General features: G+C 52.1%; 1 protein-coding gene across 6 annotated transcripts in view; it reads right to left on the reverse strand.

The window, feature by feature from the left end:
* Nucleotides 1-12,803: 12,803 nt before the first annotated feature.
* The window catches only part of RGS3 (regulator of G protein signaling 3), a gene marked incomplete at both ends in the record, with an annotated part of 136,983 nt that continues 132,395 nt past the window's right edge, over nt 12,804-17,391 (reverse strand). For 5 of the 6 annotated variants that reach the window (XM_080709628.1, XM_080709629.1, XM_080709632.1 and 2 more), the window contains 4 exons: nt 12,804-12,989; nt 13,962-14,128; nt 14,715-14,776; nt 15,072-15,173. In XM_080709628.1, the coding sequence (XP_080565754.1) occupies nt 12,804-12,989; nt 13,962-14,128; nt 14,715-14,776; nt 15,072-15,173 (517 nt within the window). Of the gene's footprint in view, nt 12,990-13,961; nt 14,129-14,714; nt 14,777-15,071; nt 15,174-15,271; nt 15,334-17,391 lie in introns of those variants that run through there. The other variant, XM_080709636.1, reaches the window with a different exon arrangement.

A 17,391-nucleotide genomic window follows, 5' to 3' on the forward strand; every position in this document is an offset into this window, starting at 1 on the left:
GGCTGAGACCTGAGGATCGCAGATTCAAAGCCAGCCTCAGATACTTAATGAGGCTGTCAGCAACTTAGCAGAACCCTGTTTACAAGTTAAAAAATAAAAATTTAAATGGGGCTAGGGGTGTAGCTCAGAGGTACAATGCCTCTTGGTTCATTTTCAAGCACCACATACACACGCACCTATAACAAATATATTTGTTTGCAAAATACTGAAGTCTAATAAGGCAAACAAAGGTAATAAATTACTTATTCACAATAATTATTAAAATAAAATATATATCAGAAAAGATCTAAAAAACTATCCTCATTTACAGATACATGTAGAGGCATCTACACACACACACACACACACACACACACACACAAAACTCTTCTAGAAATAGAAATAATTCAGCAAAGTCACAAGAAAAAAGATCAACCTGCAAAAACCCATTGCTTTTCTACATACCAGCAAAACACATAGGAAGTGAAATTAAAAATACCATTTGAGCCATCGAGGCGTGGTGGCGCACGCTTATAATCCCCCGCCTGGGAGGCAGAGACAGGAGGATTGTGCTGGTTCGAAGCCAGCCTTGCTGGCTTAGGAGACCCTGTTTCCAAATTAAAAAAAAAAAAATAGGTCTGGGAGTCTAACCCTGAGGTAGAAGGGTTTCCAGGAACCCCGGTACCACCAAAAAAAAAAAAAAAAAAAAAAAAAAAAAACATTTGAAATCATTTAGAAACTGAAATAGAAGCAAATCTAACAAAACATGTACAAGACTTGCTGAAAAGTACAAAATGCTAATGAAAGTAATCAGATAAGCCAGGCATGTTGGTGCACGCCTGTGATCCCAGTACTTGGGAGGCTGAGACAGGAAGATCCAAGGTTCGCGGCCAGCCTCAGCCCTTAGCGAGGCCCTCTGCAACTTAGTGAGAACCTATTTCAAAAGAAACAGGTCTGGGAGCGTAGCTTTGAGACACACACACACACACACACACACACACAGGAACTCAAAGAGGAGCTAAATGAATGGAGAGCCATTCTGAGCCATCAGAGGTTGGGATACGCAACCTAGTACACATTTTGTCACCAACTGAAATACAGATTCAGTGCAATTGCCATCAAGATCTCAGGAAGAGTTCTCATAGGTTAGTTAAGACTATCCTAAATTTTATAGGAAAGGAGAAAGAATAGCATACATAATTTGGGGGTGTGGGGAGAATGACACGGGAAGAGTCACCCGACCTGATTTCAAGACTTGGGATATACCACGGTAATCGAGACTGGGCGGCACTGGATCATTGGAACAGAATAGAGGACCTAGAAATAGACCCACTAGGAAGAATCTAATTAAAAAGTACACACCCACTAGGAAGGATCTAATAAATAAAAAAAGACATTATAACAAGTGTTGGTGAAACCACAGGGAGACTGGAACCCTTGAACACACTGCTGGGGGGATGTGGAACCGTGCGGTTTGGCAAAGCCTCAGGAGGTTAAACATAGAGCTTGCTCATGACTCGGTAATTCCGCAGCTAAGTATATACCCAAGAGAGCTGAAAACATGTCCACACGGGAAAATTGCATATGAATTTTCATGGCAGCCTTGTTCGAAATTGCAAAAATGCAGAAACAATCCAAATGTCCATCCATGAAAGGGCAGATGAAATGTGGCACGTTATGTGGTCTATCAAATGTAATTACAGACAATGAAACGTTACTAGCCAATAAAAAGAAACTCCTGATACAGGCTTCAACAGGACGAGCCCTAAAAACAACCCGTGAAAGAAGGCAGTTGCAAAACACCACATGGTGTGTGGCTCCCTTTATGTGAAATGTCCGCAACAGGCGAATCTGGAGACAGGAATAGATTTGTGGCTGCCTAGGGCTGGGAGGGCGGGCTCCGGGGACGGGAGGGGCTGCTCATGGGCTTGAAGATTTTTTAAGAGGTGATGAATCCCAGTACTTGGGAAGCTGAGACAGGGGCCCGCAGGTTTGGGGACAGCCTCGGCCACATAGTGAAACTTTCAGCAACCTTGCAAGATCCTGTTTCAAAACAAAGGGTGAAAAAGGGCTGTAGATATAGCTCAGAGGTAGACTGTCTCTGGGTTCAATCCCCAGAAACACACACACACACACACACACACACACACACACACACACACGATGAAAATTGAGGTTCTAAAATTGATAGGAACAGTGGTTGTACAGATCTGTGACTGTGCTAAAAAAAACTGTTGAACTGTACACGTTAGGTGAATAGGATGATATGTGGATATCTCAAAAAGCTGTCTTGTTGAAGCAGTTCAATGGAAGGATAATCTTTTCAGCAAATGATTTGGAACAATTGAATGTCCTTATGCAAAAAAATGAAAAACAAATGAAGCTCTACCTAAACTTCATCTATTGTGCAAGAATTAGCTCAAAATGGGTCATAGGTTTAAGTGCAAAACTGGAAAACTTTCAGAAGAAAACATACAAGAAAATCTTCAGGACCTAGGGCTTAGTAAAAAGTTTTTGGACATAATACCAAAAGAACAATTTATGTAAAGGAAAGAATAAATTGGGCTTTGTCAAAATAAATGTTTTTGTTTTGCAAAAGACACTTTTTGTGTGTGTGGTACTGGGGATGGAACCCAGGGGCATTGTACCTCTGAGCTACACCCCCAGCCCTATTTTTTAGCCTTTTTATTTTCTGAAACAGGGTCTCACTGAGTTGTGAAGGGCCTCGCTAAGTAGCTGAGGCTGTCCGCGAACCGCGATCCTCCGGACGCTAAGATTACAAGTGTGTGCCTCCACGCCCCGCTTCAAAAGACAATTTTAAGAGACTAAAAAGACAAGCAACAGACTCAGAGAGATTATTCACAATTCATGACCAAAGATTCATCCATAGAATATATAAAGTAGCCTCAAGACTCAACATTAAGAAAGCAGACTGTATAATCAGAAAATGGGCAAGAGACATTTCACCCATGAGAATATACAGATGGCACATAAGTACGTGAAAAGATGGTCAGCGGCACTACCCGCTAGGGAAATGTGAACTAAGACTTCAGTGAGCTCTCATCACACATCTGCTTCGACAGCTAAAACAACGCACAAGGACCACGGTAAAGGCCGGCAGAGATGCAGAGAGATGGGTCTCTGGTGGTACGGCCCCTCTGGGAAATAGTTAGGCAGTTTCTTAAAATCAAAACCTGCACTTACCATATGACCCAGCAATTGCTTTCCTGGGCATTTCATTTCCCAAAGAAATGAGAAGTTACAAAACTCTCCACAGCTGTTTATAGCAGCTGGATATGCAATAGCCCCAAACTGTAAATAACCAACATGTCCCTCAGAAGATCGCAAGATAAACAAACTGGGGTGCATCCACACTACTCAGAAACGGAAAGGATCTGACTCTTGATACGATGGCTCGGGGGCAGCTCAAGGACATTATTCTGCAATGAAAGGAGATGACCTCAAAAGGTCACGTGCTGCGTGATTCCATTTATACTATATTCTTAAAATGACAAAATTAGATAGAGTAAAATTAGGGGTTGCCATGGGTTAGGGATGATGGCGAGGGATGGGGTGGCTATAAAAGGTTTCGAAGGAGAGCTCTGGGGGACGGAATCGCTCTGCGTCTGCACTGTGGTAGTGGCTACACTCATCTACACGTGTGATTACATGATCTAAAACTATGCGCACATATCGTACCACTGTCGGTTTCCGTTTTAGACACTGAACCGTTAATTATGGGAGGTGTGCTCCTTGGGCTATACCCTTAAGTGAAAGGCACATGGGACCTCTCTACTATCCTTGTAATTCCTATGAATATATAATTATTTCCAAATTTCTAAATTGGAAAAAATAATACATACACACACTTTTATTGCAGTGAGAAGTTTCCCTAAGAAGTTGTGACCCTTGTAGCAGGGGGAAAGGTCACAGGGGCAGATCTGAGCCCAGCCCATGGGAACAAGTCACACCCACCAGCTCCTCCCGGGTCAGCTGACTCCAGCTGCCCGGCAGAGCAGGCGGATCAGGGATCCCTGTTCTAAGCACTGAGCTTGGGGCCTTTTGTCATGCAGCACTGTCGTAGCAATAGCTGACTGATATATGCCCACTTGCCCCACCTCTTCTCCATAGCCTGAAGACGATTCGTGTTGGTCAAAGGTGAGCGAGAGCTGGCTGTTCCCCAACATCTGTTCTACTCCCTTGTTACCCCAGGGTAATAGGGCCTTTGATTTTTATCTGGTCACATGACTATCTAAATCAGAACCATGTTTCTCGGCCTCCCTTGTAACTCGGTGTGGCCATGTGACTAAGTTCCGGTCACTGAGCTGTAAAGGAAAATGTCATGTGATGGTTTGGGGCACCTTCTCTAAGAAATGACACTCACCTTTTACCCCATCTTAGACCCTTCGCTCCTCTGTGATGGCTGGAGCCCAAGGAGTCATCTTGAACACGAGGAGGAAAGTACATTTTGAGGCCGGCAAAGCAACGAAATGGACGAAATGCAGGTTCCTGGCTGGCATGGAAACGCCCGCCCAGCCCGGGCCGCCGAGACCTGAGCTTCCCTTTTGAGTGAGAAGTCTGAACTTCGATGTTGTCTTTTCCGTCACTCCCAGCAGAATTCAATCCTTGCCCATACAGAAGCATCTTATCCGGGCTTCTTTTCCTGAGCTTGTCCTGTGTATTGCACATGCTAAGCCCTCCATGGCTCCCATCCAGTAAATAAGTATTCATTAAGCACCTACTATGTGTCAGACTCTGAGACAGACAAAGCTGGGATGCAGCAAGGAGCAAGACAGATGCGGTCCCTGTCCCCAAGCCTTTATGGTTGGGAGGAAGAGACAGTGAACCATGGGACACGCACCTCTGTCAACCGGGGAGGAAGGGCGTGAGGCGCCGTGTGGACGCACAGCAGGGCCACTTCGTCAGGTGGTCAGGGAAGGCTTCCTGGGGAAGCAACATCTAAGCCAAGCTCTGGACGAGGAATCCAGCTGCTGCTCAGGAGCACGGGCTGTGGAGCCCACCCGCCCATCTCCTCTCACCTGTATGGTGGGCAAGGTGCACTCCCCGTGTGCCTCAATTTCCTTACTTGGGAAATAATGATTTAGTTATTAAAGCACTTAGATAGCTACGGACTCCTATACTTCTGTGTGTGTGTGTGTGTGTGTGTGTGTGTGTGTGTGTGTGTGTGTGTGGTTTTGAGGTAGTGGGGAAGGAACCCAGGGCCATTCTATCTCTGAGCTACACCCCCAGCCCTATTTTTTTATTCTTTATTTTGAAACAGCATCTCACTAAGTTGCAAAGGGCCTCACAAAGTAGCTGAAGGCTGGCTGCGAACCCAGATCCTCCTGTTTTAGCCTCCCAAGTGCTGGGATTACAAGCGTGTGCCACCATGCCCAACTTACTTATGTAGTTATTATCTCTGCCTCAAAATAAGGTGCCACTCCTATCCCCGTGTACAGATGAGTAAACCAGGCCCAGAGATGGAGTCACCTGCCTGAGTTCAGACAGCCAAGTGGAGAGCCGGGATCTGGCAAACAAGCTGGCTGCTTGCTCCGGGGTTCCCAGAGCGGGTCTTAACGTGCACGATGGTGAGCACGGAGAAAGGAGCCTTCAGCCAAGGCCGGAGCCCAGTGCATGGTGGTTTTTAAAACTCAATAATCCCAGCGTGGTGGCGCTTGCTTGTAATACCAGTACTTGGGAGGCTGAGACGGGAGGATGGCAGGTTTATGCACAGACTCAGCAAGTTAGTTGAGACCCTGTTTCAAAATAAAAGAATAAAGCCAGGCGTGGTGACGCACCCTTGGAATCCCAGCATTCGGGAGGCTGAGACAGGAGGATCGCGGTTCGCAGCCAGCCTCAGCTACGTAGTGAGGCCCTCTGCAACTCAGTGAGACCCTGTTTCACAATAAAAAATACAAAATAGGGCAGGGGTGTAGCTCAGAGGTAGAATGCCCCTGGGGTCCATCCCCAGACATGCTAAATAAATAAATAAATAAATAAATGAGTTGGGGGTGTAGCTCGAAGGAAAATGCCCCTAGGTTCTACCTCCAGTACCACCAAAAAAAAAAAAAAAAAAAAAAAAATCAGTGTTAGCGATTACTATTTTTGTGGTCTCAACATCATGGTCATTAATTCAAGGAGGGGACCGGGTGCTCCAGGCACAGGGGCTGCATGTGCAAAGGCCCTACCTGGAAGGGAGCTTGGTACATTCTAGTACTGGCAGGCAGACCTGCAAGACTGTACACAGAGAGCTCATGGGTTGTTTTCCTGTTATCACAGCCAACTTATAAGCTAAGAACCATGTTGCCCTCTGTAAGAAAGCAGGATCAGAGAGGTTAAGCAACTTGTCCAAGGTCACACAGTAAAGTAAATTCTGGGGCCTGTCTCAACACCACGTAGGTCAGCCTCCAAAGCCCATGTTCCCACCCAGTCATTATAGCCCATAGTCGACAGGGCAGGACACAGGAGAGGGAGCCAATTCCTACAGCAAGAGGACTTGGGAGGCCCTTCACCTGCCCTTTCAGATGGGGAGAGTGAGCCCAGAGAGGGTGGGTACTTGCCACGGCTGGCAGCAGAGCCAGGCCTGGAGCCTGGGTTCCTCCCTCTGGTCCAGCACCCGGGCCTGGCCTCTGCTCCTCCTCCTAATGCCTTCCCTCTGGGGGCTGAGGCTAGGCTGCTCCTGGAGGGACTCCACAAGCCTGGCTGGTGCAGGATGAGGGGGGCTGGGTGGGGGTGTGCACTTTGCCCCAAGGACAGGAGTTTGTAAATAACCGGCAGATGGAAGCCCCAGCCTGGCTAGAGGACTGGAGGGCAGTGTCCCGAGGGGCTTGAACCCACAGGCTCCAGGGCAAGCGGTAAATAGACGGCTGCATCCACGTGGGCCCCAGCCCCAGGGAAGTGGCTGCACAGTCCTCACACCCCCATACGCACACAAGGGCCCCATGCTGGGTTGCGCAGGCCTGAGCCCAGCCCTCACGCCACACAGACCCCTCTACCCCTGGTGAGGGCCTCCGGTAGGAGGAGAAGCTTGATTCTCCTGGGTTTCCAGAAGGAGACAAGGACCAGGGCAGGGCCTGCCCCAAAGTCCAGGTCACACAGGGCTTGGGGAGGATCTGAGGGCAGAGCCCAGAACCAGCCAGCTACGCGTTGGGCCCAGGTGGGACCTGGGGCCTGCACCCCACCTCTGGGGCCTGCATGTGGTGGAGTCTCTGGTATTGGTGGGAACCTGACAGACGCAGCGGCTTCCTCCGCGCAGCTGGCACCACCCTCCAGGGCTCAGTCCCCGCAAGCTGCCCCGCACGGGGCACCCTCTGTGCCTGCCCATGCGAGGCTCACATGTCACCTTACTGGGCCCACAGGAGCCAGGTGACTTTTTCCCCATTTCATAGCTGACAAGACCACGGTAAGTCATGAATGAACGGGGAAGACAGCCTCTCCACACTCCTGAGCCCCTCGGTTCCTCGGCTTCCGGAGCAAAACTCGCCCGTCCAGTCCCAGTGGCCAGTACACAAGTCCCTGCGGTTCCTGCAGCCGGCTGCTGTGTCCCTGGGATGGCCTGGATGTGGAGATTGTCACAGAAGGCTCTTGGGACCCCAGAGCCTGCTCCGCTGTGACTTGCTTTGTCTCTGAACCTGGATTCTCTCCCTTGTAGAATGAAGATTGTCCCCCAGCCTTCCTCCCAGGCCTTCCGTGGGGACAGACTGGGCTGTCAGGTGTGTGCCTTGTGTAGTTGTGTGTGTGTGTTACTGAGGATTGACGTCAGAGGCATTCTCCCTCCAAGCTACACCCTCAGCCCTATTTTTATTCTTTATTTTGAAACAGGATCTCACTGAGTTGCGGAGGACCTCACTAGGTAGCTGAGGTTGACCTGAATCTGCAGTCCTCCTGTCTTGGCCTCCCAAGTACCAGATTACAAGCGTGTGCCACCACGCCCGGCTCAGAACTATTCTTTTCTATCTGCAACCTGAACCCCAGCTCTGGCCGGGGGGGGGGGGGCCTGTAGGGGGCAGACCTGGTCAGCCCCATGGCTGCTCCTCAATCCCTCCCCACCTCCTCTTGCTACCTGGCAGGAGGCCCAGGGGACCCTCTTCCCTCGGCCAGACCCAGCCAGGCAAAGCCAGATGTTACACAGATGTTGCCCATTGTAAACAAAACAACAGCGTAGGAGTAGCTTCTCCCAGCCCCAGGCTGGAGGCCCAGAGCTCTGAGGGAGAGGTGGGGTGGGAGCCAGGTCATGGGGGTGGGGCTGAGGTTTGGGGGAGCAGAGAGGGTTTTTGGGTCAGGATGTCAGTAGGAGGGATCTGGGGAGGGGACAGTAGGCAAAGTGATGAGGGGCAACAAAGGTGGAGGTGGGGATCTGAGAAGCTGGTCACAGAGAGGAGCAGGGAGGACCACGGCCAGGGAATCCAGGGAGCCCGTAGGTGGTGGCCTCCGGTGGACCTGCCCCAGGAGCCTGGCTTCAGATGGAGAGGACTCCCAAGGGACGATAATGAGCTCCCCACGATGGAAGGGATGCTAGCGGAAACCCATGAAGGCACCCAAGCCCCGGGCAGCAGTTAGGGCTAGATGGTGGAGAGAACACTGCTTCCACCGCAGAGGCCACAAGCAAGAGGCCTGACTGGCTTGCAAGCAGCTGGTGCAGGCGATGCCCCCCCACCCCCTGCGGCTGGTATCTGACGAGGAAACCAAGGCAAAGTGGGACGATGTAATATGTTCAAAGATGGATAGTTAGTAGTGAGTAGCAGAGCCTGGCTCCAAGGCCTGGGCCTCCCCACCCCATGCCGAGCCGCCGCCGCCCTCCCTCCTCCCAGCTGTAATGGGGCCAAAGCTGCATGAGGCCCCCACAGCGCAGGGTCCCACAATGACCTATAGTCTCTTGGCCACGTGGGAAAGACACACGGGGACCAACCCAAATGACACTGTACAGGGGAAGAGTCTGAGGCCTAGTGGGGCTGAGGATGTGCTGCGTTGTTTCAGGAGCCCTGCAAAGCCAGGGAAGAGGAGCCGGCCCAGCTGCTCTGTGGCCTCTGGAGCCAGACTGTGAGTCATGGTAAGCGGCAGTGGGCCCTTCCGAAATGGGGATTCCATCTGCCTGACTTTGTTCTCCCGGACTTGGCTTTTCACGACAACTTGAGGTTGGAAGGTGGAGGGCCTGGCTCAAGGCTGAAGCCCCAGATTCCAAAGGGAAAGGAAGATGAGTCTTTTTAGACCCGCAACTCCTCTAAGCAGAAGATGTCATAGAAGCCAGGCTGTGCTCAGAAGTCCTGGGCTCGGACCCACCTCTGCCTCTAACCATTTGGGGGGCTGAGGAGTGGGTGGCGTCAGCGATCCTCCTGGGCCTTGGTTGTCAGGTTCCTGAACTCAGGCCTGGAAGACATGGAGAGGTGCCCTTGTTCAGAATTATCACCCTGCTCCCTGCACTCCAGCTTCAGTGAGGCCCAGAGCTCCACGTGAGAATACCCTGCATGGCTCTTAAAGGCAAGCAGGGAAGCTGGGCATGGTGGCGCACGCTTGTAATCCCGGCATTTGGGAGACTGAGACAGGAAGATCGGGGTTCGCAGCCGCCTCGGCTACTTAGTGAGGCCCTTTGCAACTCAGTGAGACCTGTTTAAAAAAAAAAAATTTAGTTAAAAGATTAATATTTCCACCACCAAATGTTCGTGGAAACCTTGTCAAAAATAACAACAATATAGGGAAGAATTTAGCTCTAGGCTTTTATTTAACTCCAATGGTTTATATATCTGCCTTTAGAATAGTACTACACTGTTTCAATTATTGTAGCTTTATATGGTTTGAAATCAGAAAATACATATCTTCTAGCTTTGTTCCTTTTCCAAGATCGTTTTGGGTACCTAGAGTCCATATTCCATATTAGGATAGATTTTTTTCTGAAAAATAAATATATAAATATATGATAGTTTCTCCTAAAAAATAGAAAAAAAATATTCTCTGGTAAGAAAGAAAGCAAAAAGAAATATTGAAATGTTATCTTTAAGTCATCAAAAGCTTGGTATCAGACAAATGAAACTGTTATGTGAGATTATCATTTTTAATTTTAGATAAATTGCCATAATACTAGATGTCAACTACTAAGCCAAGGGATAGGGAGAGAATGGGGTGGGGATTGGGTGGGGGCTGACTGGGAAAAGTGTGCATGTATGTCTACAAAAGTATGTATCCTACTATGATGTATGAAGACAGTGCACCAATAAAATAAAAAAAAAAAAAAAAAAAAAGCCCGGCGTGGTGGCGCACGCTTGTAATCCTCGCGCTTGGGAGGAGGAGATAGGAGGATCGCACAGGTTCGAAGCCAGCTGTGCTGGCTTAAGAGACCCTGTTTCCAAATTTAAAAAATATAAAATAGGTCTGGGAGTGTAGCCCGGAGGTAGAAGGGCTTCCAGGAACCCCAGTACCACCAAAAATAAATAAATAAATAAATAAATAAATAAATAAATAAATAAATAGAACTGGGGGTGTAGCTCAGGGGTAGAATGTCCCTGGGTTCCATCCCCAGTACCGCAAAAAAAAAAAAAAAAAGAAAAGACAATCGGTGTTCTCTGTGCCCTCAGAAGAAGAGGGGCAAAGACTGCAGATATGCACCAAGCCGCTACTGTATGCCCGGCTCCAGGTGGGCCCTTTCTCTGGATTTGCTGAGGAAGCAATAGCATCGCCCCACCACGAGGCTCAGAGGGTGCAGCGGCTTGCCAAGGGGACAGAGCAAGTCGGGACTCACACCCAGGACCGCCACATTCCAAAGCTGCTCCCAGCAGCCTCTGGATACAGAGACGTCACACCTGACTCATACCACCTGCTCCGGGTACCTGGGAGCAAGAGAAGCTTGGTCTCACAGGAGAACCTTCTGACACAGAGATGGGAGGAGATGTCAGGAGCAGCGAGGGGCGAGGGGGTAGGGGTCAGACAGCGCGCCCTTCATCCCAAATGAAGCCCCCAGATCTGCAGTGGACGCAACACCAGGGACCCTCTCCATGCTCACACCCTGGCCCACCCAGGCCCTGCAAACCCGTAGACCACTCCAACTCACAATGGCCTCCAGAGATCGCCAGTTCTGATCCTCTCTGTGCATGGGGGCAGACTAGGGGATGCAGGGAGGAGCGTGACTGCATAACCCCACATACTCCGCATCTCCAGGCCCCGTGAGTGGCCTGGGCCCTGGACCCTGAGCAGAGAATATGGTCCAAGGAGATGAGGCCCAGCACCTCCCACACAGACTCCATCCAGCTCCATCCAAGTCAGGCCCTGCCGCAGGCTGCACCCTCCACACTACCCGCCTGGGAGGTGCTGGGGGCCACTCGGGCACCAGTGTGGCCTGGGTTCTCATGGGCAAAGTGGTCCAGGTCCTGGCCTGGAAAATGCACGGTCCAGGCTTTCCTAAATTTGCATCTCCGGTTAGGCAAGAGGGGAATGAAGGCACAGAGGAGCGAGCACTGCCTAGGGCCACTGAGGGATGCTGGTGTCCCGCCTCCTGCCACCTCCCAGCTCTTCCTTCTGTCCACAAGCCTCCAGCAGCCTGCCAACTCTACCCAAGACTCTGGCCCTGTCCACCTCTACTGACCACTGCCATCCACCCAAAAGTTCCATTAGAACCTCAGGATGCAGCCAAGCAGAGAAATGGAGCAACTGCTGAAGGTCACACAGCCAGATGGGCCCGGCGAGGGTGCCATCCTGCATCAGGGACACAGGCCGCCAGAGCGCGGGCTCTGCAGCCAGTCGCGCGTAGGCTGACCCCTGTCTCTGCCCCTCCTGCCTGTGTGACTTTGGACGAGTCACCTGACCTGCCCGGGCTTCCTGCTCCTCATACGTAAAATGGGGGTAACAGGCTTGGACCGAAGATGTGGGGACTGAAGGAAGGAGTGTGGCGTGGTACCCAGCACAGGGGAGGCAGCCAGAAAGCGGCTCTCCTTCCATCCCTGGGCTGGGCGGCAGGTGGCAGTGAGAGGAGCAGCTGGAGGGACAGCTCCAGGGCCACCCTCCCACCCCCAGCTGCTCCATGAAGACTGGAGACCAGGAAGACACAGAATGGACTGAGAGCGAGAAATAACACAGGCCTTTTATTTGCTCCGGAACTTGGCTACTGTGTAGTCTGAGGGAGCCATGCTTTCCTGGAGCCCCCCGATGGGCGCCCCACCCAGGGGGTGCCGGATTTCTGTGGCGGTCACGCTGCCGTGCCCCACCAGGCCCCATCAGTCCGGAAGGTCCAGCTGCCGGCCCCTGGTGTCCAGGACCAGCAAATGCCCTGAAACTAGAGACAGCTATCCACCTTCTCTGCAGGAGGCATTCACAAGGCATTGGTTAAAATATTGCACTTGTAAATCAGGAAAACTGATGAGGCAAGGGTTTCCTATTACAGGACGACGTGCCAAGCATCCAACTACTGTTTAAATAAATAAAACTCAAGGTGGGGGTCTGAGCTGCGAGCCCCAGCAGCCCCCAGGAGAGCCCCAGAGCCTAGGCCTGGGCCTCCTGCCCCATCGGCCAGTTCTTTAAGGAACTTGGTCAGCGCGAAATCTCCGAATCCAGAGCGGGGAGCGGCAGCTCCACATCTGGCTTAGCCGGGGCCCCTGAACTGCCAGGGCCCTTGGGCCCCTCGTACCGGGGCAGCGGGGACCCAGTGGGGTCAGTCCTTCTACTCCTCCAGTGGCCTGGCCTCTCTAGGTCCAGGTGTCGAATCCAAATGTCCATCTGTCTGTCCGGAGACGCAGCCTCTGGGGGCTTGCTTGCCCCCTCCGTCGCGGGGGGGTGAGGGAGGCAGGTGGGCCGGGGCCCAGCCCGCTAGGTGTGAACGCTCAGCTCTCCACTGGTGGTCCCTAGAGCGGGGGACTCATCTTTTTCTGATTAATGAGGTCCAGGTAGAGGTCGGAACGGAGAAAGCGAGGGTATGAGTCCTTTTCCATGAGCCCGAAGATGCGCTTCTGTGCCAGGTCGAAGCAGCCCCGCGTGACGCTCTGCAGGTTGTCTTTGGTGTGCTCCCGGGTGTAGGAGTCCAGGTTCACCTGCAGAGACCCAGGGGACCTGGTCAGAGCTGCCTGCGACGGGCGGAGCCTGGACATGCTAGGAAAGCTGGGCCATCCCCGTGCCCTGGCTGCAGCCCCCTGTACCACACCACAAGGAGCCCCCGCAGCAGAGGCCCTCGAGCCAGAGGACACAAGTCCTGGTATTATCACTTAGTGTAGGGTTTCTAGGGTCTGAAAATCCTAAGGTCAGGTCACCCAGTAAGGAGTGCCACACCTGGGTGATCTTAAGTAAATCCTTGTGTGCATCACACCTCTGTTTTCCTATCTGTAGTCTAGGAATAATATTCCATTCCACAAGGAATCGTAATAATTAAGCAAAAGCAAGAACACCCCCACATCAACCCTAACCCTAACCCCTAACCCTAGCTTTAATCGTAACCTTTAACCCTAAGCCCTAACCCTAGCCCTAACCCCCAACCCTAGCCCTAGCTTTAACCCTAACCCCTAACCCTAGCTTTAATCGTAACCTTTAACCCTAAGCCCTAACCCTAACCCTAGCCCTAACCCCCAACCCTAGCCCTAGCTTTAACCCTAACCCCTAACCTAGCTTTAACCCTAACCCCTAACGTGAACCCTTAACCCTAACCCCTAACCCTAACCCCACTCTGCACACAGCAGGCACTCCATAAATGTCAGCTACTGTCACTAGGCTCCTGGACATTGTCTCCTTGTTTTTAAAATGAAAATAACACTCACACCTAGGTTATAGGTTTTTGTGAAGATTAAACATGAAGGTATACACACAAAAGACCTAACATGCTCCTGGTACCTGGCTGGGCCAATTTCACTATGAAGCAGGATCCCATCCTCCCCCTGGCCCCATTCTGGACACACAGCCTCCAAGAGTGAGCCTGGTCTCTCTCCCTCCTGAGCTGCTGGCTGCTTCCTTGTAACTGAAGGGCTGCGGGGCCATGGGGACAGGGGGCTGGGGGCTGGCCACCTGGACCCTACCTCCTTGCACGCCTGGATGGCGATGAATTCAGCAAAGATCTTCTTGGCTTTGGCCGTCATCTTGGACTGTGACTTCACCTTCTTGAAATCCTCACAAGCCAGCCAGAACTCTAGGTTCTCCTCACTGAACTCCGTACGAAGGAAGGCCTGGAACACTGTTAACCCATCTGTAAGGAGAAGCCCAGAGCCTGATGAGAGGCAAAGCCGGCACCTTGCCCTTAAAATCCCCCGCTTCCCCCACGGGGCCGTGAGAGTGGACGGGCTGTGAAGTTAGGAGGCTTCCACATCCCTAAGACCTGGGCCGTCGCCCTCGCCTGCCACTGCTGTCGCTTAAGCCTAGACGGGCCTCCCCCTCTAGGCCTCAGCACCCTCATCTGTGAAACAGGGACCATCGGTCCTGTCTCAGGGACCCTCTGGGGCTCAGATGCGATCCTGCCCCGGAGACAGCGGGCACGTTTGGCCCAGTGCAAGCCCTCAGTACATGGAAATGTTTATCGTAATTCTGGGAATGCGGATCTGAGTACACAGGTCCCCACGGCCTCTGGCGGGCAAGGCCAGGTCCCATGGGCACGGAGGGCCTGGCAGGAGCCAGTTCCAGGGTCAAAGCGAGGCCCTTGCTCCCTCGGACCAGCCTCTCCCTTGTGGCAGGACACCTGGCTGCACCCTGGGGAGAGGGGAGACAGCTTCTCTGGGGGAAGAAGAGGGGAGAGAGGGAAGGCAGGAGGGGTTGGAGCCACGGGCGGACCCACTCACACTTGTGAAGCAGCAGCTTCTCCAAGGACTCGCTCCACTTGAGGGCTTCTTCTGAGGTGGGCCTGAGAGGTGAGGGAAGGGCCGGCTGTGAGGCTGGGGCCACAGGAGCCTAGGAGGAGGGCACACCCCTCCCTGGGGCCAGGACCATTCCCAGCCCCACCCTCCCTGCTGGACTTCTTTTAGGCCAGCTGTTCCTCCTAAGGGCTGCTGCTGGGCACCAGGCACCCTCTGTAAGAGCCTCTGACTCCCCAGAACTGGATGGCACCCACAGATCCCCTTCCCCTAGTACCACTGCCCAGCCCTGCTCCCAGGGCCCAGTGAGTGCCCAAAGGGTCCCGGGGTGCCAGGAGGACCTACCTGAATGACTTCATCATCTTGTCTGACTTGCCGCCCGGCTGGGCCCCTGGGGATTCATTCCGCCGCCTGAAGATGGCCAGTTTATTCTTCACATCCTTGGCTCTGAGGACAGAAGCGGAGAAGAGAGTTGGTTGGGCTGGCACACTGGACCCCTGAAATTCAGGGTAGGGAGGGTACAAGCTGGGGTGAAGGGTACCTACTCCTTCATCGTGTGGCGCCTCTGGAGGTTCCCGTTGCGCGTGAGGTACATGCCCCGGAGCATCTCTGGAGGGCCCCCCACCTTGAGGCCCAGGTCAGGCTGCAGGAAGCACCCCTAGGGCTCCTGCCCCCTGCCCTGTAGCTCGGGTTGCCGGTAACAGTGGTGCACACGGCAGCCCGAGCTGCTCTATGGAATCTGGGTGGACGACTGGACTCCCAGGCACAAGCAGGGGCTGAGACTCAGACAGGAGGAGCCAGGAAATGGGAGGGACCAGGAGAGGGAGCAGGAAAAAAAAAATCCCTTCTGGCCAACCCTGAGAGGGAGCTCTTGAACGGGGCATATGTCTGCAAGGGCCAGCCCCTGGGACCCGCCCCTGGGCAGGAAGCCAGACCCAGTTATTTGTGACTGGCTTCCTGGTTACCATGGTAGCAGTGAGACTGATGGGGGGGGGGAGACAAGTCAGCAAATTGCTGGGAGGGAGGAGGCAGGAAAGGAGGGAGGGAGGTGGTTCTGCCACCAGGGGGGCAGGACCTGCTATTTTTAGCCAAGAACCATTTTTAGCCAGGCCTCTCCTCCAAGAGGCAGATTTCAGCACTGGGCAAAGCTACTGGCAAGAAAGGGGTTAAATGCCTCCCTCTCCAGTTCCTTCCCTTGGTCCCTCATTCCCAGGAGCTGGGCACCTTCAGGAGAACAGCGCCAATCAGCCTCAGTCGGTAGCATTGGGTCTATCCATCCATGAATAGACTGGAGGCCCCCAAAGTCTCAGTAGTTTTAAGCTTGAGTAATTTCAGATGTACCAATTCTAGAAACTTGCAAAAAAAAAAAAAAAAAACCATCATTTGAAAGTTTAATTCTTCAATTTATTACGTATATTTCATTTTGTGATTTTTCAATAATAAATTTTTCATTTTGAGTTTTGGTCTCTTTTCTTCTGTCTGAAACCAAAGTCTAAGATGAAAAAACTGGACAATAAAAATCACAAAGCTGAATAAGAATAAATGAAATTTAAATCATTGAACTTTCAAGTGAGTTTATAGCATTTCTACTTTTGAAGTTATCCAAGCTTAAAATAGCACCAAGACCTGTGGGACTTCTGTGTAGCACTGGAACAGGAGGAGGCCAAGAGCCCAGGCCCCAGAGCCCGCTAGCCTGGGGCTCAAAGCCCAGCCCCAGCAGTAAGCAAGTGTGCACCCTTTGTCCAGCCCCGAGCCCTCTGTGAAGGTCAAGGGCCTCTTGCTGGGGCCGTTGCAGGACCCGAAGAAAAAACACATTCAAAGCAGCATTGGGACAGCACCTGGTACAAATGTGCTGGGAAGGGCGCTGAGGCCCACACCTGTCCTGGGGGTCTGGGGCAACTGTCCAGGAATAGGGACCCTGTTCTAGCAGGTTCCAAGCCAATGAGATAAAACCAAGGAGACCAGGGGCCAGCAGCCCTCTGGGTAAGCTGGGAGCCCTCAGAGGGCCCTGCTGGGGCAGGGGCAGCAGCACACTGCTCCCTGGCCTGGGGCCCTTGCTCTGCCCCCCGCCCAAGGCCAGATGCGACACAGAAGCCCAGGGAAGACCTGCTGGAAGTCCAAGCTGGAGGCCTCCACTCCCCGAGCCCCATCCTGGGCTCCTACCCTGAGCCACTGTGTTTCTGTGTGGCTGGTGGAGGCGGTGGCTCCCGCCCAGCCCTGCCTTTCCTCTTGGAAGCACAGATACATATAGCTGAGGCTCTAGAGCCAACATGCCAGCTCTCAGATCCCAGCTCGTCTACTTAGCACCATGGGCCTTGGACAATTAACTAACTTGTGCATCTGTTTACTCGTTTGTAAAATGAGGATAAGGTAAAGAAAAAAGAAAATGCAAAATAAAAATAAGGGTGAAGATTAAATCAGATGGCATATGTAATGTACACATCATGAGAGTGTGTGTGTATGTACACACGTGTGTGTGTGTTACTAGGGATTGAACCCAGGGTGATTCTACCTCTGAGCTACACCCTCAGCCCTATTTTTTATTTTTTGTTTTTGAAGCAGGGTCTCACTAAGTTGCGGAGGGCCTCAATAAGTAGCTGAGGCTGGCCAGGAACCTGTGATCCTCCTGTCTCAGCCTCCCAAGTACTGGGATTACAAGTACCTG

Source organism: Muscardinus avellanarius, assembly GCF_963383645.1.
Source record: "Muscardinus avellanarius genome assembly, chromosome: 13".
NCBI lineage: Eukaryota > Metazoa > Chordata > Mammalia > Rodentia > Gliridae > Muscardinus > Muscardinus avellanarius.